Source organism: Simochromis diagramma, unplaced genomic scaffold, assembly GCF_900408965.1.
Source record: "Simochromis diagramma unplaced genomic scaffold, fSimDia1.1 OVJJ01000753.1, whole genome shotgun sequence".
NCBI classification, from domain to species: Eukaryota; Metazoa; Chordata; class Actinopteri; order Cichliformes; family Cichlidae; genus Simochromis; species Simochromis diagramma.
The window spans coordinates 19,117,037-19,143,280 of NW_024387523.1; the positions used below are offsets into that span (position 1 = coordinate 19,117,037).

At 40.5% G+C, this 26,244-nt stretch overlaps 1 protein-coding gene across 7 annotated transcripts in view; it reads left to right on the forward strand.

Annotated features, from left to right (window-relative positions):
• The window catches only part of ptprua (protein tyrosine phosphatase receptor type Ua), a 245,729-nt gene that overhangs the window by 117,519 nt on the left and 101,966 nt on the right, over window positions 1-26,244 (forward strand). For all 7 annotated transcript variants that reach the window (XM_040019859.1, XM_040019858.1, XM_040019862.1 and 4 more), the window contains exons 3-5: window positions 6,278-6,549; window positions 19,789-19,870; window positions 25,945-26,060. In XM_040019859.1, the coding sequence (XP_039875793.1) occupies window positions 6,278-6,549; window positions 19,789-19,870; window positions 25,945-26,060 (470 nt within the window). The remainder of the gene's footprint in view (window positions 1-6,277; window positions 6,550-19,788; window positions 19,871-25,944; window positions 26,061-26,244) is intronic.

A 26,244-nucleotide genomic window follows, 5' to 3' on the forward strand; every position in this document is an offset into this window, starting at 1 on the left:
TACGCATTATATCAGACTCCTGGTAATATGATTTTGAATTCCAAATGATGCCACTGTATCATGGGTGAGACATGGAAAATTACTTGATAACACAAACTACACTTAGTGTAATTGAGTTCATTTCACATTTGCCTTTGCCTAAATAAATAACTGCACTCAGTCGAAGATTTCTTCATTCAGAGCGCATTAAAGTGTAAATAGATTGTCTCTACTTTATCAGCACACTGCATTCTAAAGTCTGAAAGAATACCTACTGCATTCTGGAAAATGTCTCCTTTTTTGATGGAATGGAGTCCGTTCATGACGTGCTAATGATGTGATTTTGTTTTGTTTTTTTTACCTTAAAACAGATGGTGAATGTTATCTGAATATATGAACCACCTTGTCGTTTGTTCTTTTTTTAACACTGCATGTATTTGGGGAAATTAAAATATAGATCTGGCTTAAAATATAAAAGAATAAGAATGTAAGCTGGCAAAAGAAAGTAGAAGGACTGCTGGGAAAGTTAAAAGAAGAAGCCACTTTTCTCAAGGGAAGGTCAGTGTGACTAGGCCCCAGGTCTGCTTCTGATGCTGTAAACTATGTGTGTTTCAGCGAGGAGTGTGTGTGCTGATATGTGTCCTACACGTCAGCGTGCAAATATTACAGCCATCTCTCCGGTTTAAGCATTCCCTCGGTTGCCATTATGGCCTAATAACTATGTCAGTATGATTAATGGCAGGAGGCAGGCCTCTGATTGCACTCTCCCTAAACTACAGTACCTAAGCAACTACACTACCCATGTGCTTGTCTTCCCTGGCCATGTCAAGTAGCATCACCCTGCCACAAGGTGCCATATGTGAAGGTTATCCGTTCAATTAGCATGCTTTCACCCTCCTATGGGCGACATCAAAGAGTCCATCTGATGTTGATGATGACTGAAAGATTAGAAATTGAAGAGGAAACTATCTGATCTTTAAAGCCACTTTTAGCACTGCAAGGTAACAATTCTTACTTTCTGCATTATCTGTATGTGTCTTTTTTCGCTTTGTCTTCCTATCTTTTCAACATTTCTTTAATAAAACATCATTTTGAAAGTCAATGTAGTCATTAATGGTTTAAAAAACTTATAAATAGTGATAATTTATCTACACACACACACATCTATATATATATATATATATTTTTTTTTTTTCTGGCCGATATCCAAGAAAGGGTCTCCAGTATGAAGAGTTGGACAGCACCAGGCCCTGACATGGTTCACGCCTACTGGCTGAAGAAGCTGACTGCACTCCACGAGCGTCTGACAGCACAAATGAACCAGCTGCTAGTTGACGAGAGGAGGAGATTGAAGCCACTGACATCAAGACAAGAAAGCTCCTTACCATGCATGCAAGTCCAGCACCCTGAGGCTGTACGCTAAGTGGAAGGAAGGGGGCCGGGGACTGGTGAGTGTCAGCACCACAGTCCAGGATGAGACAAGGAACATCCACAAATACATCACGAAGATGGCCCCAACTGACAACGTGCTCAGTGAATACCTCAGGCAGCAGAAACCCAAGAAAGTGGAGGAAGACAAGGAACCATCATGGAAGACAGGCCCCTGCACGGTATGTACCACCGGCAGATAGAGGAGGTGGCTGATATCCAGAAATCCTACCAGTGGCTGGACAAAGTTGGACTGAAAGACAGCACAGAGGCACTAATCATGGCAGCACAGGAACAAGCATTAAGCACAAGATCCATAGAGGCTGGGGTCTATCACACCAGGCAAGACCCCAGGTGCAGGCTGTGTAAAGATGCCCCAGAGACAATCCAGCACATAACAGCAGGGTGCAAGATGCTAGCAGGCAAGGCATACATGGAACGCCATAACCAAGTGGCCGGCATAGTGTACAGGAACATCTGTAACGAGTATAACCTGGAAGTCCCGAGGTCAAAATGGGAGATGCCCCCAAGGGTGATGGAGAATGACCGAGCTAAGATCCTGTGGGACTTCCAGATACAGACGGACAAATGGTGGTAGCTAACCAACCGGACATAGTGGTGGTAGACAAACAGAAGAAGATGGCCGTAGTGATCGATGTAGCGGTTCCGAATGACAGCAATATCAGGAAGAAGGAACACGAGAAGCTGGAGAAATACCAAGGGCTCAGAGAAGAGCTCGAGAGGATGTGGAGGGTGAAGGTAACGGTGGTCCCCGTGGTAATCGGAGCACTAGGTGCGGTGACTCCCAAGCTAGGCGAGTGGCTCCAGCAGATCCCGGGAACAACAGCGGAGATCTCTGTCCAGAAGAGCGCAGTCCTGGGAACAGCTAAGATACTGCGCAGGACCCTCAAGCTCCCAGGCCTCTGGTAGAGGACCCGAGCTTGAAGGATAAATCCCCACTCGCCCAGGGGGCGAGTGGGGATTTTTTTTTATGTGTATGTATATATATATATATATATATACATATATGTACTTTTCTTTGAAGATCACTCCAGTTTCCTCATCTAAACCAGCATGTTTAAGAATGTCCTCACAGCTTTTCACGGGACTCTAGGGGCTATTCTAAAAGTTGTTTTAAAGAATGTCTGATTTGAATATTTTCAAGATCTTGACAGAAACATCACAACCTGCTGATAGCTCTTTTCTGCTCTTTTCTATCATTTTTTCCCCACTGATTGCCACACCTCATCTCCTAAGCAAGACCTTCCCAAAGTGTGGGGCCTGCCCCCTAGGGGGGGCGCAGAGCCATTGCAGGGGGGGGGCGCGGTATGAAAAGGGAAAAAAAACAAAAAACAAAAACAATGCTTGGACACTGCTAGCACGGGGCGCCTACACAAACGCAAAGCAGGAGATGAAGCATCGCTGAATATGTTTCCAAACCAACTTCATTCTAAGCCAAAGACTAGAAAATATGGTGAAGCATGTCTTCCCTTTGGCTTCACCTGCACAAGTGCCGAGGTAGGTCTCCCCTGCATAATTGGCTTTCCCTGCGTCAGGAGCACGTGCTGGGCTCTTCATATCACAGACAAACAGTATCCCACATTCTTCATTTTTAGTTCACAAACACTTCTTGTAATGACTAACTACTCCTGACATTTTGGAGATGTTAGCTCTTTATACAGTAAAGTTACAGCGGGATACAAATAACATCAGGCTGATCCTGCCACAATTTGTTTCCCCTGTCTAAATCACGGACAAACAGTATCCCACAGCTGTTTATGTTTTTAAACCCATTTTGCACAGAGAGACATTTTTTGAAAAATGTATTGATAGCAATGTTGAACATTATGACACAGGAAAAAAACAACTACACGTAAAATAATCACACCGTGACGCCTCTGCCTTTCTAAATAGAGGGACAGTAACTGTGTGTGTATATGTAAGCCTGTAAATACTACAGATGGAGACAAAATACTGGTAATCTGACTATCTGCCATTCTGCAATTCATCTAATGTAAACAATAACTTGGCGCACAGCGTGACGTGAAAAAAGGCACATACCTTTGACGTTGGCGCGAACATTTTTCTTGTAAAACAAAGGGGGGCCTAGCAAAGAAAGTTTGGGAACCACTGTCCTAAGCTGTACATTTCCATTTAGATTATTTGATCCCCTGCTGAATTCATAAGTCTGCTCACTTTCAAAAAACAAACATAAAAATGTAATTTTAGGTTAGTTTCATTTTAATGGAAATAGAAAAAAATATCAACCAAAGATCTGGAAAAACAAGTTAGATAAAAGTTGATTGGCACGCCAGTGAGCGGAATAAGTATTTTATGTGTGTAAAGTACAGCTGTCCACAGAATCAATGTCTTCCAGCATCTCCACCGCCATTGGCAAGACCAAAGAGCTGTCAAATGATGTCAGGGACAAGATGATAGATCGGTGTAAAGCTGAAAAGGATTACAAAGCCATTCTTGATCTGGAACATGAAAGGAAAGAAAGAAAGGTGGTGGATGCACCTGAAACTACATGAGAAAAGCTTGTTAATGATCTGAAGGCAGTTGGGGGGACAGTCACTAAGAGCACCACTGGTAACACGCTACGCCATAATGGTTTTAAATCTTGCAAGGTCCCTCTGCTTAAGAAGGCACATGTAGAGGCCCATCTTACGTTTTTCCCTCTAAATGATTCTGAGGAGGATTGGTAGAAAGTTCTGGGGTCAGATTTAAAATTAAGCTATCTTGCATCAACTGGGCCCGCCATGTTTGGTAAAAGAGAAATGCAGAGTATGACCCAATGAACATCGGCCCCACAATCAAGTATGAAACATTATGCTTTGGGGTTGCTTTTCTACTAGAGGAACAGATTAACCGCCACAAAAAATAGAGATTGTTCTTTGTACGTCAGCAAACTTCGAAACAGAGGATCAAATAATTATATTTCCCACTGTACTGTACAGCTGTCATTCTTTTCTTCAGATTCTAGGTTTCTCTGTTTCTCCAACGATTTTCCACCAGTGAAAGAGTTTGTTGTTTTTCATGGTGATAGTATAATAATAAGTAATTCATGAAATAAGATTCTAAGCGAGATATTCTAAAGTGCACTGACCTTGGGACCTATAATTTCAACTGATTTAAAAATATGATATTACAATATCAAAACAAACAAATTTATTCAACATTAGTTATTAAGTATCTGTTTATATGTTTATGCTCAGCCTGACGCTGCTTGGAGCATGTGGCATTCCAAACGTGTACTGGCAAATGGGAAGTTGCAGAATGACCTTTACTATGTAACGTCAACACTCATATCATGGGTAAATGGTTTTTCTGGTGTTACTTATTGGATGTTAGAAATGCAGATACTGATACATATATCAGCCCAATAATAAACTGGCAAGGTTCTAGAAGTAATACAAAAACAAGTTCAGCTCAACAATTCTGATAAAAGAAGAGCTTTAGAAATTACTCAAGACATCTAAAAGCAACATTGCAAACTGCTTATGACTGATTTTTTGTGTAATTTGAACATTTATTGAGCCCAAATGCCACTGCCTATCCATCTTATAATCAGCTCTTACAGGATGAACAGCTTTAGGGTCTTAAACCACCGCTGCAGCTCAAACATGAAATGGGTTTTACGCATACAAAGAGTGACCAAATATTTCAAAATTTCAATTTATCGATTTTAAATTCCATGGTTACCTGTTTACAGGACTTGTTTATAAAACCACTCTTGCCACATAAGCTAGACCTTCCTGTATCTATATACTCCATATCCACACTCATCCCTAAATGTTATTTTAATTACTTTCTTTCAATGGAAATTTCAAACTCAAAGCTATTTGTCCTCCATATAATATTTCATCATCATTCATTCTAAAGTGAGTTTTTGACTGTTTTTGTTTTGATATATAGGGTTGGGCTTGTTAAAAAATGTTGGCCGTAGAAGTATTAAGATGTCATGTTGAAATGTTGCTGTTTTTGAATACTGAATAGGCATCTGCTTGTGGCAGAAAACACGGGTAAAATAAATAAATAAATAAAGATTGTATTTTCCATTCCATTTTCTCCCACTTTAAACTGACTTTATACTGTTTTGAAGGCCACAGTCAAAGGCAAGCCTCACCCTTTATTTTCCCCACTGTATAATGTGATGCTCTTCTCATGGCCAGGGAATCTCTGGTGTGCTGCCGGGATGAGAGAGCCAGCAGTGACTCTGTGAACCTCAGTCCAAAATGAAAGTCCAATCTGACATCCACTCTGTCCTTTTGAACACACCAGATCTGAGACAGTGCTGCAAAACTGATGGCCCTGTGAAAGCAGGTAGCAGAGACAGACCAAATACAGACAAATAGCCAGAGAGGATTTCACAGATATTCCGAGTAACAACCTTGAACCTGTCAACTTTAGATCTCAGGCTTTTTTTTTGGCAGTTTAAAAATAATAAGAAGGCAGAGATTCTTCAGCGGCTCAAAACTAACATATCTAGGGTTGACATATCTATCCGTGGCTGAGGTGTTACAGGTGAAGCCCAAAGACTTGGATCTTGTTATTTTTTTATATTTCAGGTTGGTTAGCTCTATATGGCAGGTGAAAATGCTGAAATGGCTGCTGTTTGTAAAGTGGGTGTAGGTGTAGCTGCCGCTTGTTTAGAAGATGAATCTGCTTGGCAAGGTCGTTTAGTTTTATCAGCGCTAAACTTTCAAACTTCCCTTTCTCTGTCCAAGTTCTCTCGGTAAGCTGCCTGTGAGACTCTGCCGATAGTAAATGAAAACTATGAGTGCAGTCTTTTGTGATACTGAGAACTAAAGTTAAAAGAAAATAGGCTATTCTCTAATCAGTGTTAATTTTCTTTTTTTCATACCAGGGTCCTTCATGATGGTGAATTCTTCGCAGCATTATGGTGGCCAAAGGGCTCAGCTCCTTCTGCTCCCGCTCAGTGAGAACGACACTCATTGCATCCAGTTCAGCTACTTCCTATACAGCCGTGATGGCCACAGCCCCGGGGACCTCCAAGTCTATGTCCGGGTAAACTCGGGTCCCAAGGGCAGTGCAGTTTGGAATATCTCAGGCTCCCAGGGTCGCCAGTGGCACCAGGTGGAGCTTGCTGTGAGCACTTTCTGGCCCAGTGAATACCAGGTAAGAAACTGGTAACAAACACATAAACACATGAGGTTTCAGTAGTTATGTTGTTAAATACAACAATGAGCCAAAGAGTCCTGACAGCTGTCAGCTGAGGTGAATTATGTTTGGATATTTTATAAATTTATATAAGATGGTAGCTAACTGGAAATTTCTAGTATTCAATCTTGTAAAAAATCTTGGTGATTCCACCCACTAATTTCCTAATTAGTGAAATGGGAGAAGAAGAAAAAAGAGATTCGCTGACTACTTTAAAATGCGAAAGCATTCAGAAAGCTTGGCCACAGTTTTTTTTTGCTGTGGTTAAACATGTTTCATAAATGGCAAATATATTGTGGCTGATGTCCGTCCGGGTAAATGGTCTGTATTTGTATAGCACTTTAGTTGGTCCTAAGGACCCCAAAGCGCTTTACACTATACACAATCACACACACATTCACACACTGGTGATGGCAAGCTACATTGTAGCCACAGCCGCCCTGGGGCGCACTGACAGGCGAGGCTGCCGGACACTGGCGCCACCGGGCCCTCTGACCACCACCAGTAGGCAACGGGTGAAGTGTCTTGCTCAAGGACACAACGACCGAGACTGTCGGAGCCGGGGCTCGAACCGGCAACCTTCCAATTACAAGACAAACGCCCAACTCTTGAGCCACGATCGCCCCTGGGTATTGCCTGGACGTTTTTTGCTGCTTTTCCTTCCGTTCTCTGTAAAAAGCCGGTGTGCTCTGGCTTTCTTATGTTTTCCAAGTATGTGCATGGAAGGGCAGTGAAGTCCCAGAACAAAGTACTTTTGTAGTTAAAAATACTTCTGAACCGAGCTGGTTTGAGGTGCAGTCTTCTGTTCTGTCTTGCTTGTTTACAACTTCCCATCAAAGAGAGAGGAGAGCTGTTGCTTTTTTCTTTTTCTTTTTTATATTCTCGTATTTCTGGTAGTGTTTAATTGTCAGGTTGACTAAACATGAACAACCCCACCTGTGAACGTCAGCTTTGATAACAAAGGACATTTTTCATGGTCAGACAACTGAATATGAGCAAAACTGCAGGACTTGTGGTATGATGTGGTGAGTGCCAACCACTAGTGGTGATGATTACAGTTATTACGATGATGCTTATGATGATGATGATGATGATGATGATGAGATATTGTCTTGTCTGGGCCAGGGAAGACTGGGCACAAGAAACAAAAATATTTAAGCACAACTAAATAATAAATATGTAACGTACAGTACATACATATACCATACATTTAACATACCATTACAGCAACAAAATAAAACAATATGCAATCATATTCATTTACATTTTATTTGGGATTTATTTTATGAACTACAACTACACAAGACTCCTTCAGTCTATCATATTCATCGTATCCTGCTGAACAGTTACAGTTTGTATTCCCTGTTCTAGATCATATCTGGAACAAGGAAATTCATACGTCCGCATATGTCATATGCAACCACAGTCAGCCATATGCAACCATGGAAGGCTGATTAATGCAGTTTGTCAAGGGGCTGCTCAGCTACAGTCTTGGTGAGATGTTTAACGGCAGAACAGTTCTGACATTAATGGCTGAGTCGCAAAACAGTAAAAATAGAACTCGTGACTAGAAAATATCAGTGGTTGCCCAGTCATTGCAAATAGTCGCAATCACCAATTTCAATAACACACAATACTGAAATCCCCCTCCCACTCATGCTATTTAGCCAAATGTGCCATATAACCTCAGTATTTAATATAAGTATGTCAATTATAATGGAAAAACAACAACAACAAATAAATATTCTACTGTAGTAGATTCCTACATGACAAATTTAGAAAACAGTCTGCTTTCGTGTCAGACTGTGCATCACCCACATCTGCAGATCTTTGTAGAGATCAGCAGCATACAGTTGATATGTGAAAATGACCCAGGTCTGTTACATGTTCTATTGCAGGTTCTAACTTATAGGCAAAGTTCATCCAGTTCATTTCTACTTCACTTCTATATGAACTTTTTGGCTTAATGAAAAGTTGGAATGGAATAAATTGTGCTCATGCAGAAAACAGAATTAAACTCTAATCTATAGTTTTTCCCTATTTCATTCTAAACATGGTGGAAATTATGTTTAAAATCAGCATTTGGATGAATTTCAGCACACCCTGTATCTTTATCTTTTCAGTGGCTCCATTGCTACCCCTTGTACTTTTAAAGCTCCCCATTCTGTTAAACCAAAAGTCCTTCCACATTTGATTTTTGAGAAGTACACAAAACTGCAGGGAGCCGAATCTAGCAAGTGGTCCAAGTGGTGAGGAAAGATTATGTTTGTGTGTCCAGAAATCTCTCATGTTTTCAATGCATTTAGAATCAGCACAGGATGGCACTATCACGCACTTCAAATTGTTTGCCACAAATGACACAGGAAAAACCTTAATTTTGAAAGTTACAACCAGGGTTGAAAAATGCACACGGCACAGCTGATACATGTTGGGAAAAAAACACAAAGGCAAACATGGCCTTTGCCTGACTCCTCCATTGATGCTGTGCCTTCCCTAAAACTGCTGAAGATTGCTTAGCTGTGGAAAGAGCCCCAGCTCTCATTAGCAGTGGCGATTCTCCATACTAAATTTGAGTTGGTTTAAAAGAGTATTCTTTCTGATTTGAGGTTAAATGACAGTAAACAGTGTAACTGGTCAGAATCGGACTTCCATCTAAAATTAGCTTCTCCATCAACTCATCATCAGTTTTGCTACAATGAAAAAGTTTAGCTTGTTTTACAGATGTGAATTCCCTTATTTGTGATGTTACTTACTTACCTGCACCAATCAGAATTCATTAATCTCTTGAATTAAATACGATGACTGCGTCTCTTTTCCCAGTATGCCTGGCTGCTCTCAATAACAAATCTCTTATCACGAAGCAGAAGCAGGTGAACATAATGGCTTTAAACATAAAGTCATATTTGCAGGAGCGATAATTCATTTGATCTTAGTAATATGTGACCATAAAAAAGATGATTTGTATTCCTGCCGTATTCTGCTTGGAAAAAGAACAAAAAATTAGCAAGTTGGACCCTAACAATGGAGATGTCCGCATTTACCAACCACATTTTTACAGGAGTCAAAAACTGTTAGTGTAAAAACACCGCCAAGAGCCCCGACTGTTTTTTGATGCATTTTAATACATGGAAGGGGAGCAACATTTAAGCTTGAAGCTGGTTCAATCTAGCAATGTTGTGCTTCTAGGTAATCCATGTAAATAAATGTAAATTTGACATAAACACAGGAGCCCCTCACAGAGCTGTGACTCACTTTTTGTTAAAGCGTTGCAGATCTGATTTTACCATGAAGCTCAGTTTGCTCTTCAAGGCTGCTGCAGTTCTCTTCTGTGGTTTCCTGTTACTCTGACTTTATGGATGTACAAAATAGAACCACTGTATTCCCGTGAGTGGCACTGATGTTAAATACAAATATCACACATCTTGATGCATTCTCAATCATCCAGGTAAGTAAATCTCCAAAAGTTGATTCTGTTTAACTGGACGTAGCGTTTTGTGGGAGAAACGTTTCGTCAATCATCCAAGTGACTTCTTCAGTCTCAGCTGACTGCAGGTTTCCCCAATCCTATAAACAGTACATTTGCATTATGACTGAAACCAGCCCACTGAAGGAACAATGGGTTGGGAGGTCACCTTCATCATAATTATGCAAATTCTCATGACCATTGATCAACAACCACTGACCAAAACCCACTGATCAAAGACCACTGATCAACGGCCATGAGTACCATTCACAGAGAGTTGGGGAATGGCTGCAATCACAGCATTGTAAGATGGCGAAAGATGTACCCTTAGGCCCCCTCCTCGATTCAGAGATGGTCTTTCCCTTTTCACATAAATGGCCTCCTTGACTCCGTGCTCAAACCAGCGTTCCTCCCTGTCCAGGATGTGTACATCCTCATCCTTGAAAGAGTGTCCACTGGCCTGTAGGTGTAAATAGACTGCAGAGTCCCAGCCTGACGAGGTAGCTCTTCTGTGTTGTGCCATCCGCTTCACCAGAGGTTGTTTGGTTTCCCCGATGTATAAATCCTGGCAATCCTCCTGGCACTTAACAGCGTACACTATGTTACTCTGTTTGTGTCGGGGGACCCGATCCTTGGGGTGGACCAATTTTTGGCGCAGCGTGTTTTGGGGTTTAAAAGCCACAGAGACCCGGTGTTTAGAAAAAATGCGTCTCAACTTTTCCGATACTCCAGACACATACGGGATCACTACAGGTTTTCGCTTAGTCTCTGTCTCTGTGGCTTTTAACATCCATAGAGAAAGGAAGTGACTTGAAGAAGTCCCTTGAATGAACCGTTTCTCCCACTGAAAACGCTACGTCCATATATACACTGTGTTTTCCAGTGCAGATTAGTTTTAGCGTATTTATTTAGTCATAAGGTTTTCTTTCCTTCCTTGAGATGTCAGTGGAAACAAGGTGAGGTTTTGTCAGCCTTTGGCATTATCAGCTCGTCTTCAGCTTTAGTCTTTTAAGCCAATTTCTCATCCATCCCTCCATCCATCCATTCATCCATGGAGGTGTTGGACCCTATCTTAGAGGTCATAGGGCAAGGGGTACTCCCTGGACTCCCTGGTCTATCATAGGGCTAACACAGAGAAACTGACAACCATTCACGCACACATTCACACCTGCGCTATAGCTATTAAAACATGGCTGCTGTCAGCTGTAACAGCATTATTATTGCACTCCCAATTACTCAAACCATATGCAACAAATAGCAAATTGCCTCTGTCATATATCACAGTGGTTCAATAGCTGTATAATTACAGTGGGTGTGTGTTTGGGTTGTATCTTTATTTATTGGTCAATTTACCTGTGTGCTGCAGTGTAATCAATAGCTCGTTTGATGCCTGTATTGTCGGTGCTGCATTATTAGCACCGTTGTGTAGCTTGTAAGATTCTGATGACTGGATCCAGTCCTGCCTCACCTCATTAGGGCTGATAATTTATCCCCTAATGCTCTCTTTCTTCCCACTAAGCCTGTCGCCTCCAACACCATTCACCTCGCCCCACCCCCAAATTGCCGTTAATGAGAAGGCAATAGCTGGTGTAAGGGATTGTGGGAGCGTGGGTGCAGCGAATAGTCAATTGACCTCAATTCCATGCGACCCTCAGCGCGGGGGAGCAGTCCGGGTGTTTGCTTCCATAACCTTGATGCACTCTGAGCCCCATCTCAATAAATCAAGAGCCAGTTAATGAGATTAGAGGGTTGCACAGATCAATGAGGACAGCCTGAGCTTTACCATCCTCAGCTCTTCTGTCCTGAGCGACTCTCACAACAGCCAAAATGATTCAAAGTAATGATTTTCTTCCTTTCTCTATGGATGTTAGAAGTTTGCATGCCACGGACTGTAGCAAAGGGGAAGGTGGAGGCAGGAGGGGGGAGCTAACGAGAACAATCAGACAAGTGAGACCAGATGGGGAGTTTGCTTAGCACTGCAGTGTTTACCATTCATGCAGGCATGCATAAGCAATGTAATCTACTACCTCGGTGACGTATGTTCAAGATGTGTGAGTGATGAGAAGGCACTGCTCTCTAAAGTCCTTCCACCAGGCATGTAGACACAGGACAGATTGCTTTATTTGTCCTATAAACCTGGATGATTGGCACCAGGTAATGGAGCAGGTAAATGTGTGCAGAAGAGTGAAGAGGCTTAAACAAAGGAACCAAGTGTGTCTATCTGTTGCGCGAAGGGCTGAGCCTAGAGAGAGGCTCTGTGCCTCTTTTTAGTATTCTCCAGAGGCCCCACAGGGGTCCACACATCCATCTGCTCAGTGCTATTGATAAAGATCACTGTCCAGCACTGCCAGCCAACAGATTAGCCGCAGCAGGCCACAGAGCAGCAGCTCCACACAGGGGTAGGACCACCATATCAGAGGACTCGGGGGAGAAAGTGCGTCCCTAAGCAGCTGCTGGTGGTACTGGTGGTGGAGATTAAATAGATTAAATTCAAAGCATACTCAATAAACATTGGGTGTCAACACCTCCTGAGGGAAGACAGGCTGCTTCAGAGATATGTTGGATCGTGATCTGAGGTGCTCTTGGCCTTCAGCATTTAGGCTTTTACTGTTATAAGATTTTAAATTTCGTGGCCAATAGTTCCGGATTCTACATGTCCATTGTTAATATAATGTTAACATATTTTGTCCTTGAAAATAGGATATTTTCTGATGTATCCAACTTTTTGGCAGGAAGTCCTCTTAGAAGATGATACACATCTATTTAGAGACAGGACAACTTATCCAAACTATGAGCTGTCCAACTCTGTGGGCTAGAGTAGCTGTAGTAGAGGAAATGTAGTTTTAGAAAAAAAAATCAATCAAGGAAACTGTATGATAATCTTTTGTGCTCCATGCCAACAGTTTCTTATATAAAAATCAAGGTTTAAGTTAGCATGGCTTTGTTTTATTATCTTGGATCAGGGCACAGCCACATTAAAAAAGACTATATCAAAAATGACAACAAAAAAGATCCAGTTTTAATTCAAACTGTGAAAGTATGTTTAATCAAGTATTGTAATTAAGGAGTCTAGGAGACAAGTACTTAGAGTCCTGGAGAGTCTAAAATATATTCTTCTGCATCATGAGCACACATACATTTTAGAAGTACTTTGTTTCTGATATTAAGAAGTGATTCTTCAACCACTCGTCCAGAAGCAGGAAACAGACTAGCCCAGTAATGCATGAAACAATAATAATTGCTGTGTGTGCTTTTATGTCTTTTTTATATCTATTTTTATTTCTATTGTATCCTTTCATTTGAAATAGAATGAATCACCACCTTATCTTGCAGAGGGATTGGTGTACCCTGGTGATACTAGAAGCAGTGTTGTCGTTGGCCCTGTAGGGTCTCCCAAGGTAAATGTGTTCTAGGTGAAGGGCCAGGCTAAATGTGCTTTACAAACATTTTATGGACAAAACACCCCTATAAGGGCTATTGCTACCATGCAGTAAGGTTACTGCAACTCTGGCAGTAGCCAAAGCAAGGAGGGCTGATGGGACTCTGCTGACCTCTGCTGAACTGAGGACATGATAGAAGAACTACTTTGAAGAGCTCCTCAATCCCCCTGACATGCCTTCTATAGTCGACAGAGAGCATAGGAACAAATCACTCGGGGTGAGGTCACTGAGGTAAATAATCAGCTCCTTAGTGGCAGATCTTCTTGGGTGGGTGAGATTCTCTCTGAGTTTATTAGGGCCCTGGATATCGTGATGCTGTTGTGGCTGACACCACTCTACAACACTGTGTGTTAGTCGGTGACAGGGCCTCTGGATTAGCATACTGTGGTTCTACTTCCCATTTTCATGAAGGGGGGCTGGCGAGTGTGTTCAAACTTCAGGGGTTTCTCAGCTTTACTGGGTAGGCCCATGCCAGGAGGAGGTGAGTGTGTCTGTTAGTTGAAACCTCAGATTCTGAAGGAACATTGTGGTTTTTGTCCTGGTCATGGAACACTGGAGTATTCCCTCAAGGGTATTTGAAGGTGTATCAGGGTTTGCCCAACAAGTCTACACGTGTTGGGCAAACACGTGTAGACTGTAGGTATTGAACCTCGTCCCTCACGGTGTCCTGTGGAAGCTCCTTCTGGAGTATGGGGTATCTGTCTTGTTGCTGTGAGGTATCTGGTCCCCGTCCAACCGTTGCCAGAGCTTGGTCCTCATTGCTGAGAATAAATTGGACTTTTGCCCTTTGTCACTAATTCTGTGTATATTTTGTTTAATTCAGACTTTGTATATAGTTTTTTTTTAACACTCAGGTGTCCTAAACATGCGGCCTTATCAGTCAATTAATATCCATTAATAACAGGTCCTTCCTCTTGCAGCTTAAAAGATGAAGACTATAGCTGTGTTTCACAAGAGTTCATTGCACCTGTAATGGAAGATAAACCTGCAGTGTTGAGTCTCTGATTAAATCATTAGGTGTCATTTGACTGAGTTCATGACCCTCTGCCTGACTCTGCTTGGCTCTGGTGAAGAGACTTGCTGTTTGAGAGTGGACTTTGAGGGACAGAGAGGAAATGAGTTCAGACAGGTTCACTCATTCTCTGTCATCTTGGTAAGAAAAAAATGTGCTCTTTGAAAAAAAAACAAAACGTTTTTTCTCTGTAACACTCTTTAAAAAAATTCACCCTTTATTTTTTTTACTCTTTGTCCTCTTGATCACATTGCCTTAATCCTGAATGTATCTCAGTATTACACCCTTACCATACCCCTATAAATTTCCTTCTCTCCTTCGTTACTTACTTCTCTTACTTAGTAGCTGCAAAAGGTCACCCTCTCAATTTTTGTTGTTTTGTTTTAGACACTTTTAAAACAAAATTTGTAAAAGTTGGACTCCTGGAAAAATGTCTTGATGTTCTAAAGCCAGTTTATAGAAGAGCTTATGTAAATTGGATTTTTTTTTTTTTAAAAAAAGAAAAGAAAACAGACCAGACAAGAATTGTCTTTCCAACATTTCTTTATTTCTGCAATAGTCATTCAATGTATTTGCATTAAGCTATTACCTCTCATAGTTGTTTTTATTGGTAGTGGCAAGGTCTGCCATCGGATTGCTTACCTAAGCATGAGGGATTCACTCCAAATCTAGCCCAGCACAATTTTATCTCACTGATAACAGCTCCACATTCCCCAGCGTATCAAAGCTTTATTCATTTAATGCTGACTGAAACAGAGCACCATATTGCTTCTTTTTCATATTATAAGCATCCTCCTGAAACTTGTATTACTGCAAAGAACTGATACAACTGCAACTGCAGTTAGCATTAACAGCAACAGACATTGTTAACTTGACTGTATTAATTCATATCTGACATATAAGAGGTTAAGTAAGAATTTCTCTTCTAGTTATCTGTAGAATTATATTCATGTAATTACAAAATTATTCAGCTCACATAAGTTTTATTCACATAGTGCCATTTTACAACAGTTCACTCTGAAGGTTTATGTTAATGATGTTAAAATGACCAATTTTTTGCATTTACACAATGCCTTATGAAAGGATCCCATTGTTTTAATCATCATATCTTATTTATGTGCTCAAAAGTTGAGCTATACATGATATATGACTACACAGTCTTGTCGCCTAGTAACCACCTAGCAATGGGCTAAAATATGTTTTTACAGTTTTTGCAGCGTCTTTTGGCATTTTTGCACCTACAACACTTTTTAAAAGCACTGTAATTTTCCTTTTCATTTCTCAGCCAACAGGAAAAACAGACCAAACTATATTTCAGCATGAGCATGTACTACTAGTGAATAATGACCCAGAATATGCCACAAAAGCAGTTCTAGGACTTCTAGATGGATAGAGCCTAACTAGATGTGCATTTCATTTACTGAAGACAAAACTGAAGGTAGAATGATCTACAAACAATCAGCCACAAGAAGCGACTGCCTGGGTCTCAAAAAGTATCTCAGGGTGAGACAGAGCAGTTGGTGATTCCCATTGTGACAATAATGTTACTGTCCAAATTATTATGCACCAAACCGTGTGGAACATTTTCAGTTTTTATCAGTTTGTTCTGAAAAGTAGAATGATTAGATTTTTGAAGACTTTTCGATATTTGGAAAATGTAACACATGCACAGTTCAATTTTCATCATTTCAAAAGAACATAGACTTACCTGAACCTAACAGTAACCTTACTTTAACATTGAACTAAGTTTTCCCTTTAAAATTTCATGATTTATATCGTGGGTTCTTTCTTTGTGTCCCTTCAAGTCCCTTCAATGTGACTGCATAAACACATTTAAGTACACACACAGAAGGAAAGAAAGCCTTCAGCATATGCTGTCTGGTCCTTTATATCACACTGCAGTGGAGGCACTGTACTCATCCTCAGCCTGTTAAAGGAAAGTGGCAGGGCCACTTGCTTCTCATATATTTATGTTTTAATGCGACAAAGCCAATATAGATCAGTAGTGTTAGTTTAAGTTTACTTGAAGAAGTCAATTAACAGGACATCCTTCTCATTTTTATTCAACACATTCATCAAAAATTCTAATAACTGGTTAAATTAAATAAATTCATGAAGAATGTTGGTGTCTGTGTCAAATGATAGCTTCTTTATTAGTGTGCACACAAAAATGTTTCCTGCAATTCTGCAATAAAAACTAAAAGCTAAAAATATTAATTACTGTGCAAATCTTGTTTTTATTGCAATCTAGTTTACAGCTTCCACTCTTCATTTTATGTATTCATAGCAAAGGCCTAATGGGACGTTGTATGGATTTTGTTAGTCTACTATCAATGTGTTATTTGTTAGTCTGCTATCAATTCTCTAGCATTGAATTTTATGAGCCAAACACGATGCCACAGGAGGTGCATATTAAAATTCTTGCATGATTTTTTACCTCAAATGTAACTGCCCTTGTGCAGCACTGTTCTCAACTGTCTCCACTGGCTTGTAGCTGAGCTTGCTTTCTGATTTGGATGCGCTTCTCATGCCATTTCCTTTGGTTGCTGACAATGACACAGGGCTCCTTCCTGAGAGATGGCACCCTGCTGCTTGCAGTACACCAAACCTTTATTCACACATCACAGGTGTGTTTGCAGCGTTAGTTTTTGGTTGTTTTGTTTTTTTGGGGGGGTGGGGGTGGGTGGCCATGGTCTGTTTTTGACATAACAAAGAAGACAGAAACGAAGCTGAGAGAAGGCTGGAGAATGACCTTGAATTTGAGATTTTCAGTTGGACAAATCCATCTTTTATACTGCTTGTTGAAATAGATTTTGCTTTGTGCATACTTATATGAGTATTATATGTTTTCTCTCTATGCATTGTTTCTGTCTTTTAATACAGCTTACATAGAGTAGCTTATACATAATATTTGCAATCGTATATAAAACCCAATGCAATGCATCGCAGGTCTAAATTAGATAGATAGATAGATAGATAGATAGATAGATAGATTTGGCAGTGGCACAAATTTTGATTTTCATACAGTCTGCTTCAGTTTTGATTTATTTTATTTTATTTTTTTAACATGTTTGTTTATAGCTTTGATAGTGGCGCCAAGCTTCTGGCCACCTGTAGTGTTTCTCTGTCAGTCCTTATCATTGGTATTATTATATTATTTGTAAATACTGCAAGGGGATTCTACTGTAACGTTTGTATAATGACTTGTGTGAATATGCATAGCTACTGTATGCCAACATTATTCCTCAGCGTCTGACACAGTCATAGCGAAACACACTCGTCTATAAGTGAGGGCAGATGTGGAGGGGCTTAATGATGGCTCAAAGCATGGAGCTGAGTGAATCGATGGTGGTGGGTGTGTTGACGCGTGATGAATTGTAGAGTTAATCGGTCAGACGTCTCTAATGGCCTGACATAGGAATGAAAAATAAAAATAAATTAGTGGAAAGAAAGCCTTAGTCTGTATCCATCTGCCAAAGCCTTTTGTGCTATTGATTTGCCTCAGGCACTTAAAGCCTGATGTATTGTCAACATTGCACTTTATTGCCAGTCTAAGTACACGGTCACAGTCTGACTTCCACCGGACTTTAGCATAGACAACTAGCAGTATTAAGTGTGGGTGAATGTCTGAATCAGAGCACAGCTACATCTTTCATCTTACCAGGTGTTAATGCACTCAGTCCCCAAGTTCAGAGTTTGTCATACTGTAGTACAAAGTGAAGAGTTGCTTGCGGCGGGAATGATTTGTGATCTGTTGACTGTAATTACTACTCGGAAACCTAGAATGACTTTGTTGCATGCTGGGAGGCCTGCACGTTCACTCCGAGTCGCTGCGTGTGGCTGGCTCATTTAGATGACTGACTGAATATTTAGGCTGTGTTTAAGAACTCCTGCAGATGATTTAATAAAAGGGCCAACGGGGAACGGAAAGAGATCTTTAGTCATATAAGGATTCACGGGGGGTTTTGTCTACATTTCTAACATATCAAATTGTACAGCACCTGAACCTTGAACGTTTGGGCTTAGTAGATCACAAATTGCTGTGTCGTCTTAACAGTAATCAAGTAAATGTACCTGCTCACCAGTATATGACAACAGAGGAGACATGGTGATGCATTTTGCTGAACAAAAGTGTTTTGACCTCTGTCGTTTAGATTTTAAGGCAGCAAGATTGCGTTAACTTTGCATTTATGGTGGAATGTTTGTAGGTACATGTACATGAGCAGTTCCTACTTCTGGCATTACTATTATTCAGAATGACAGCTATTAATGGCTAAGTCCTCCCCTCCACCTGTTCTGTAGTGCTGGCTACCTTTTGTTTGTGACAGAGAAATCCTAACTCAGAGATCCACTTGTTGCTTTTCAGGATTTTCAACGTCATTTACCTTTTTTGTTTGTTGTTTTTTATCTGGAGGCACGTGCTCTGGCAGTTTCCAACAACAGGAGCATGTTCCAAAGCTCTGTCCAAGGCAGCAGATTAATAAAATGGGCACTGGAGATGCAGCATTTGTGTGTTTATTGTAAACCATTATATTCCCATGACTTCACCACCACCGGGTGCCAGAACCACTCTGCTGGACAAGCTACTATATGATGACACCATGCAACATGTTCTATAAAGATAGTAGCATACATTATAAGTGACAACATGCATGTTTAAAAAAATCAAGTGGCTACCAGTAGCAGTGCTCTGCATTGTACATTAGGCATATATACATACATTTCATTCAATTTAATTAATTTTTATTTATACAGCGCCAAATCACAACAACAGTCGCCTCAAGGTGCTTCACATTGTAAGGTAGACCCTACATAATACTTTTAGGCATAAAAGTAAAAAGCTGTTTTGTAGCTGCCTTACATTCAGAAGTGTTTAGGTCTCAAATGGGTATCTTTGCCGCTTGTTTGACCTTTTAATACAAAAAGAGGCTCTAGAGGGCTCTGGCGTCTTTATTCTGAAGGGCTTACACTAAAGCCTGACATTTCCCTGTTGGTGTTTTAAAGAGATGAAAAGGTTCTGCTAATAACTAATGCTAATTTAGCTGTGATTAAATTGCTGCTTTTGAAAAATACCACACAACGGATATGAAACATTCTTGATTATGGTGTGATGCCAGGGTAAAACTTTACAATTAAGATTCCCCTTTAAATTTGTAGTAAGTGAAACAAAACATGTGAATTTTCTGTTCTTGCCAGGTGTTTAGATATTAATTTTACCCAATCTATTTGCCATTCAGCATGCAGCGGGGTGTAGTCATTTACTTTACCCTTTGTCTTCACAGGTCATCTTTGAAGCGACTGTTTCTGAGGAGCGGCAGGGTTATATTGCCTTGGACGACATAGTGCTGCTCAATTACCCCTGTTGTAAGTACCCACTTCTCTACAACTCATAACAATGGTGGTCCAGGCCACAGAACTCAACAGCTTCTGAAAAGTGATTGAAGACTATGAAACCATTCTGGTGACAGGGGGGCAACCGTGGCACACATACCTGGTACATGCCCAAGTGTCAGACCCACAATAACACAGCGGGAGTTGTCCCTTTTGTCCTGGAAGAACAGCCGACCTTTTCCACTGATCGCTATGCTCCCAGCCGGGTGCTTTTAAAGCTAATGTGATGTTACAGGCAGGAAAAGGACAGCTAGTGTTTGTACTTTGATCCTCTCTGGGAGATGTTTTTTTCTTTGGCATCACTGGGATATCGGCCGGCTGGTGGTTTACGGGTGTTATTGAAAATTCTGTTATGTTCTGTTAAATTACTATTACACTCCCTGACTGTGTTTTAGTGTGTACAGTAGTTGATGTTGGATCCATCATATGAGACCTTTTTCTTCACAGCTGTGCCATTACCAAGATGATTAGCTCTATTGGGCATCATAGACAAAAGCTTAATGTGAACTGATTGGTCTGCCTGGAAGCAGAGGTCATTGCAAAAGCTTCAGTAATGCATGCTGACTTCCAGAACAGATAACGTGGAGCCAAAACAGCAAGTACTGAGAATCAACTGATAATGGGCTCGGTGTTAGTGTTTTATTAAATAATAGTTTCAGTCATTTAAATGCTGTAATTTCAACCAATTATTATTGCCCAGTTGTGATATGATGCAGAGTGTTAGATTACATAATTAATCTGTAATAAGCCATTTCTGCACTGGGTGTTGGTATATCTTTAAACTAAATCAAGCATATATAAATATTATATGACTAATTGTTGGCAGTTAAGTGCGCTTATTCTTCAACTTATTCAGTTACAGTAGCTTTTCAGTGAATGAAAATATAAAACTAGTGCTAAATTTTAAAGCATAATCGTTTTGTATTTCACTAATATCTCATTTACTGCCATCAAACTCCATTCTTTTGATGAGACTGTAGTTGGCTACTTGTCTACCAGTAACCCTGTTCAGAGAAGCAAAAAGACAAAGCCCTTAATGATATTACCAGATGCGCTGTAATGTGTTGTATTCTAGATCAGCGGTCCCCAACCCCCGGGCCTCGGACCGGTGTCCGTGAGTCGTTTGGTACCGGGCCGCGAGAGTTGAGGCTCAGGTGTGAAATGTATAGTTTTCAGGGTTTTTATCGGTTTTCAGCGTTATTTTGTTATCGTTTTTATCGTTTACTCGGTTTTCCTTGGTCTTTTCACGTGTGTTATGAATAAATTTTCTTTTTTTCGGTACCGGTACTAGTTATATTTTGTTGTATTTATCCGCGACACCTTAAAGGCCGGTCCGTGAAAATATTGTCGGGCATAAACCGGTCCGTGGCGCATAAAAGGTTGGGGACCGCTGTTCTAGACTGTTTCACTGCCCCCTTGTGGTCAAAAATCTCTTCATGCGGCTTTAAATAGAATAGTAAAGTCATGCTTGAACGACCCCGAAATACCGACATTCGTACTGTTCAGAAACCAAGTACTTCTGTATTCCAATCTTTATAACTAACATCCAGTCTGGCTTTCAGTAAGAAGGGAGCGAGAATGGAAATATTGTTTTTAGCTGCTTAAATGTGGGAAAATGCTAATGAATGATAATGTGGAGTATTTATGAGCTCATGAAATTCAGATCTCGTTTTCTAGGGCTACTGGCACTGCTAAAAATCAGCGAGGCCACATTATATAATTCATTGAATCCACACTGGGAAACCGACAGAGGAGCTAAAACCCTTTCTTAAACCAGCATGCAGATTCTTTTTTTTTTCCAAATCGAAGCTCTGCTCAGACTTTAGCACTTGCCCTCTGTGACCCTGTCCTGAGAGGAGTAGGATACTTGTCCATGGTGATTAGTGATGGAGTGGTGGTAGGTGCCTTTGCCAAGGCCCCTCAATATGTGAGCCAGGCTGAGTTTAGCCTTCGTGCAGATGGTGGCGTTTGGATCCTCAACATGCCTCTAAGCTCACATTAGGGGACAATGTCCCTGCAAGGCGCTGCAACATATTATATGTGCAGCATAAACACATGAATCATGAAGCACATGATTCATGTGTTTCATCTGTGCTCAACCAAGCATATCCACACACACACAAAAATCTAGAACAGAAAAACGCATACACGTGCACAGAGTTTTGCACTTGGTGTATAGCTGCAACAGCAAATGCACACACACACACTCATACAAAGATGTAAGTAAACATTAGTAAGGCAGTGCAAATTTCCCTGCAGGCAACAAGAATAATAGTATGCCCCTTTAGGAAAGCTTCAGCTCAAAAGCAACCGCTACTCAGTTTACATTCCCACTCATTTGACATTTGTCTTGTTTTCCCCTGGAGTCCGTGCCTTTATTCTAAACACGTGTTTCACTCAAACCAATCTCTCCTGCATCATGGAGGCAGAGGCAGCATCACTAATTTAAAAAGCCAGCATTTCAGACAGACAGAATACATTTGAGACTCAATTTACCTTGGCTCTTTTTATGTTTAACACTATTAATTAAGGCTCACCAAGTCACATATCCAACCTACTAGGCTTTTAGATTTAAATTAAATTTTCTCTGTCACTATTAATGCAACTGCCTCATCCTCAAATGACTCCTTCTATAATTGGCCCTGAGACTGTTAGTCTTTTAGAGAAGACTTTAAAGTTGGCTTGTTTTCTCCATACAAAATACTCAGGGTGGCACAACAACAAAAGTCCATTGGGTATCTATTCTGTTAATTTTTCATTCTTTTAATGCCACATTAGCCATCTTCCCAATTTATCACTTATGATGTGAAATGAGCTAGTTGTGGTTTGAGATATGCACCTGAAATTACTTACTGTTACTATGCTGATTGAATGGACGGAGCACCAAAAGGCCCAGAGAAGGAAAGAGAAACATGAGCAAAAAGGTAAAATTTTCGATGCAGTTTCTATCATCCCATCCTCTGCAGATGTTGCTGTTAGTTTCCGTGGAAACCAGGCATGAAAGTGTCTGAATTACATTTTGCCCATCACATTGGTTAGCCAGTAGAAATAATTCCCACAGTACATATCCTGCTAACGCCACAGAAGGAATTTCTCAGTATGCTCTGTGTCTTATATAATGTAGGTTATTATTTTCTCATTATATTCAGAATGTTGTTCATTAGTGTTGTTTTAAGGGGGTAGCTATGTTACCCATTCTCATTGTTTAAAGAGTGTTTGGAAGCGTGAAAACCTAAATGAATGCTTGCTCAGGCCAAAATTAGTCTAGAAATGTTTCCAGCACTCTATTCTAACAGCCTGCAGAAACAAGCAAAGAGAAATTAGATTGGCTGTTGGGTGGGTCTGTGATATATTGCGTATTTTTAATAGTATTTTTAAGATACTATATTGTATTTCCTGTAATGGAAATGCACCAATCTATGCAAATGTTGAAATATGCCACTGTTCAGCATCTTTGCGGCTAAGATCAACTCATGTATGGCTCAGTACATGAGCGGGGTGCAGAAAGAGCAGGAATACCAGAGGAGCGAAACACCAGCCAGTAGACAGAGCAGTCGCCCAAGACTGCAAGAGCAGACTGACTAACCTGTGCACCGCCTGGATTGACTACAACAGCGGTTCCCAAACTTTTTTTGCTAGGCCCCCCTTTGTTTTACAAGAAAAATGTTTGCGCAAACACATCCTCCAACCACACACACCCATATTTTGCTCCATTGGAGTTTATTTCACACCTCAAACATTTAGTAAACAATAAGCAAATACAAGCAATCTCAAATAAATTACAGGTAGTAAGAAAATAAACTACTAACTCTTTTACGCTACGTCCACACCTGTGGGATACTGTTTGTCTGTGATTTGAACAGCCCAGTGTGTGCTCCCAACAAAGGGAAAGCCAATTCTGCAGGGGAGACCTACCTCTGCACTTGTGCAGGTGAAACCAAAGGGAAGATTTGCTTCACCATATTTTCTAGTCTTTGGCTTAGAATGAAGTTGGTTTGGAAACATATTCAGCGATGCTTCATCTCCTGCTTTGCGTTTGTGTGGGAGCCCCGTGCTAGCAGTGTCCAAGCATTGTTTTTTGGGTTTTTTTTCCCTTTTCATACCGCGCCCCCCCCTGCAATGGCTCTGCACCCCCCCTAGGGGCCGGGCCCCACACTTTGGGAAGGTCTGGACAACAAGAAGGCCTATGACTCGATGCCCCACACGTGGATCCTCTAATGCCTAGAACTATATGAGATCAACAGATGTCATTCTATAGATGGCATCAAGCTGTATGCCAAGAGTGAATGGGACATTGATTCACTGATCCACAGCACCAGGATATACAGCAAGGACATAGGAATGTGATTCGGACTGAAGAAGTGTCGGCTGGTAACAAAGAGAGGGAAAGTAGTCAGAACTGAGGGGATCGAACCAGAAGGCAACATTACAGACACTGAGGACAGCTACAAGTAGCTGGGGAATCCCATAGGCAAATGGGAACCACGAAGAGGCCGGGAACCATTGGAACCACAAACAGTTGTTGTAGTTATATTAAATTCAGTTAACAAGAGGCTCTTTTAATTCATTAATGATCATTTAGACACTTTTACTTCATAATTACGCTCAGCTTTGGTCCAAAATTATCAACATACTGCATCAAATGAGGTGATGGACCTCACTATTCACCATTATGAAGTCAAATTGGTCAAATACTTTTTTTAAAAAAAAAATCAGCAATCAGTAACACACAGCATTTCAAACTTGAGCCTTCAAAATGATCCAGGAGTAGCAGAACTCTTGTGTTAAACAGTGTTTAGTTAAGTTAGGTTTATCTAATAAACTATAACTCACCTGTTGCATTAATCTAATGTGTAGAGCATATTAGAAAGTCACCAAAAGAAAGAAATGTTACATCAGTGCCTGTTTCCTTTCTCTACCACTACTAAGCTATTGCAGAAAGAGTTTAAAGTCAGTTTTAAAAATTATATGTTTCCCATAAATATATTTCCTGAAATAAAAAAACATCAAATGTTTAAACTGACACATTTTTAATAAAATGCCTATTTTGATTGTGCATCAAAATTTATTCTTTTCTTTATTTATTCATCAGGATTTGAACTTGCAGTTGTCAACAGATGGAAATATTGATAAAAACAATTCAGTTATCATTTTTGTATTAATTTTTATGAGAAAGATTGTGGTGAACCTCTGTTACAGAAACACCAAATGCATTTTCTTTCATAAATATACAAGGTAGCTTAAAGAAAGGACCTGAAAATGTGGTTCAAATATTTATATACTGGCAGAGAGTACTGTGACTGACCGTAGGTGTACAGCACAATGCAGACGCTTTTCAAACTGCCTCTTATGAATTCCTTCATGTAACCATGTAAACAGCAGCAGGTAAGAAAAGCCTTGTTTTTGAAATTTGGCTTTACTGTTTTGCATTTTACTTTATTCCATTGAATATTATTAGGTTATTACTACCATTATTCTTAATTTGGCGTTAAAAAGAGCAGTTGAAGTTAAGGAAGTAGCAAAAATATTTGATCTCGCAGAAATACAGCTTTCCAAAAATGGTTTGCCTTCAGTCTTAGCTGCATGACATGGTGACAATGGCAGTCCATAAAAGTAAAGCCCATCATTTTGTATTTTTCTAAAACCCAATGGTACAAAAACATTTTTCATATTTTTCCAGGGACACATGGATAGTTTTCTTTCACCTATTTCATGTTTTTGCCACATAACTGCCATGTCACAGCTGTGATGTCCATTCCAAACGGATCGACGGAGCTTTTGTTGTTTTTGTGGTTAAATATTTTTGAAAAGTGCTTTGGACAATGCTCATGTGAACCATTTATAGTTGTTTAGAAAAGTGAACAGAAGCCAGCAGTGATGTTTGTGAGCCTCTATCTATATCTAGGTGTATATTTAATGTACAGGCTCTAAATAAATTACACTTAGCATCTGTGTTTTCAGTATATTTAGACAGCAAAGCTCAGCTCCAGATGTGGCACTTTCATCACTGTGTATCTCTGTGTGTGTGTTTTGTCCTCCTACCACAGACAAGGTGGCTCATTTCTCTCGGCTGGGTGACGTGGAGGTGAATGCCGGGCAGAATGCCTCGTTCCAGTGTGTCGCCACGGGAAAAGTTTCTGAGGCTGAGCCCTTCCTGCTGGAGGTGAGACCGAGGGATTGTGCACATTAGCGTGTTTGTGTTTTCTGTGTATTAATTATCTTCGCTCGCACAGTCAAGGCCACAGCTAAGCTTCTACATAACACCTAAAATGAGGCCCACCTCCTCCTGAAATTCTGATACATAATTTTCTCCAATTAAATCTACACTTTTTATTGAATAGTTGTTT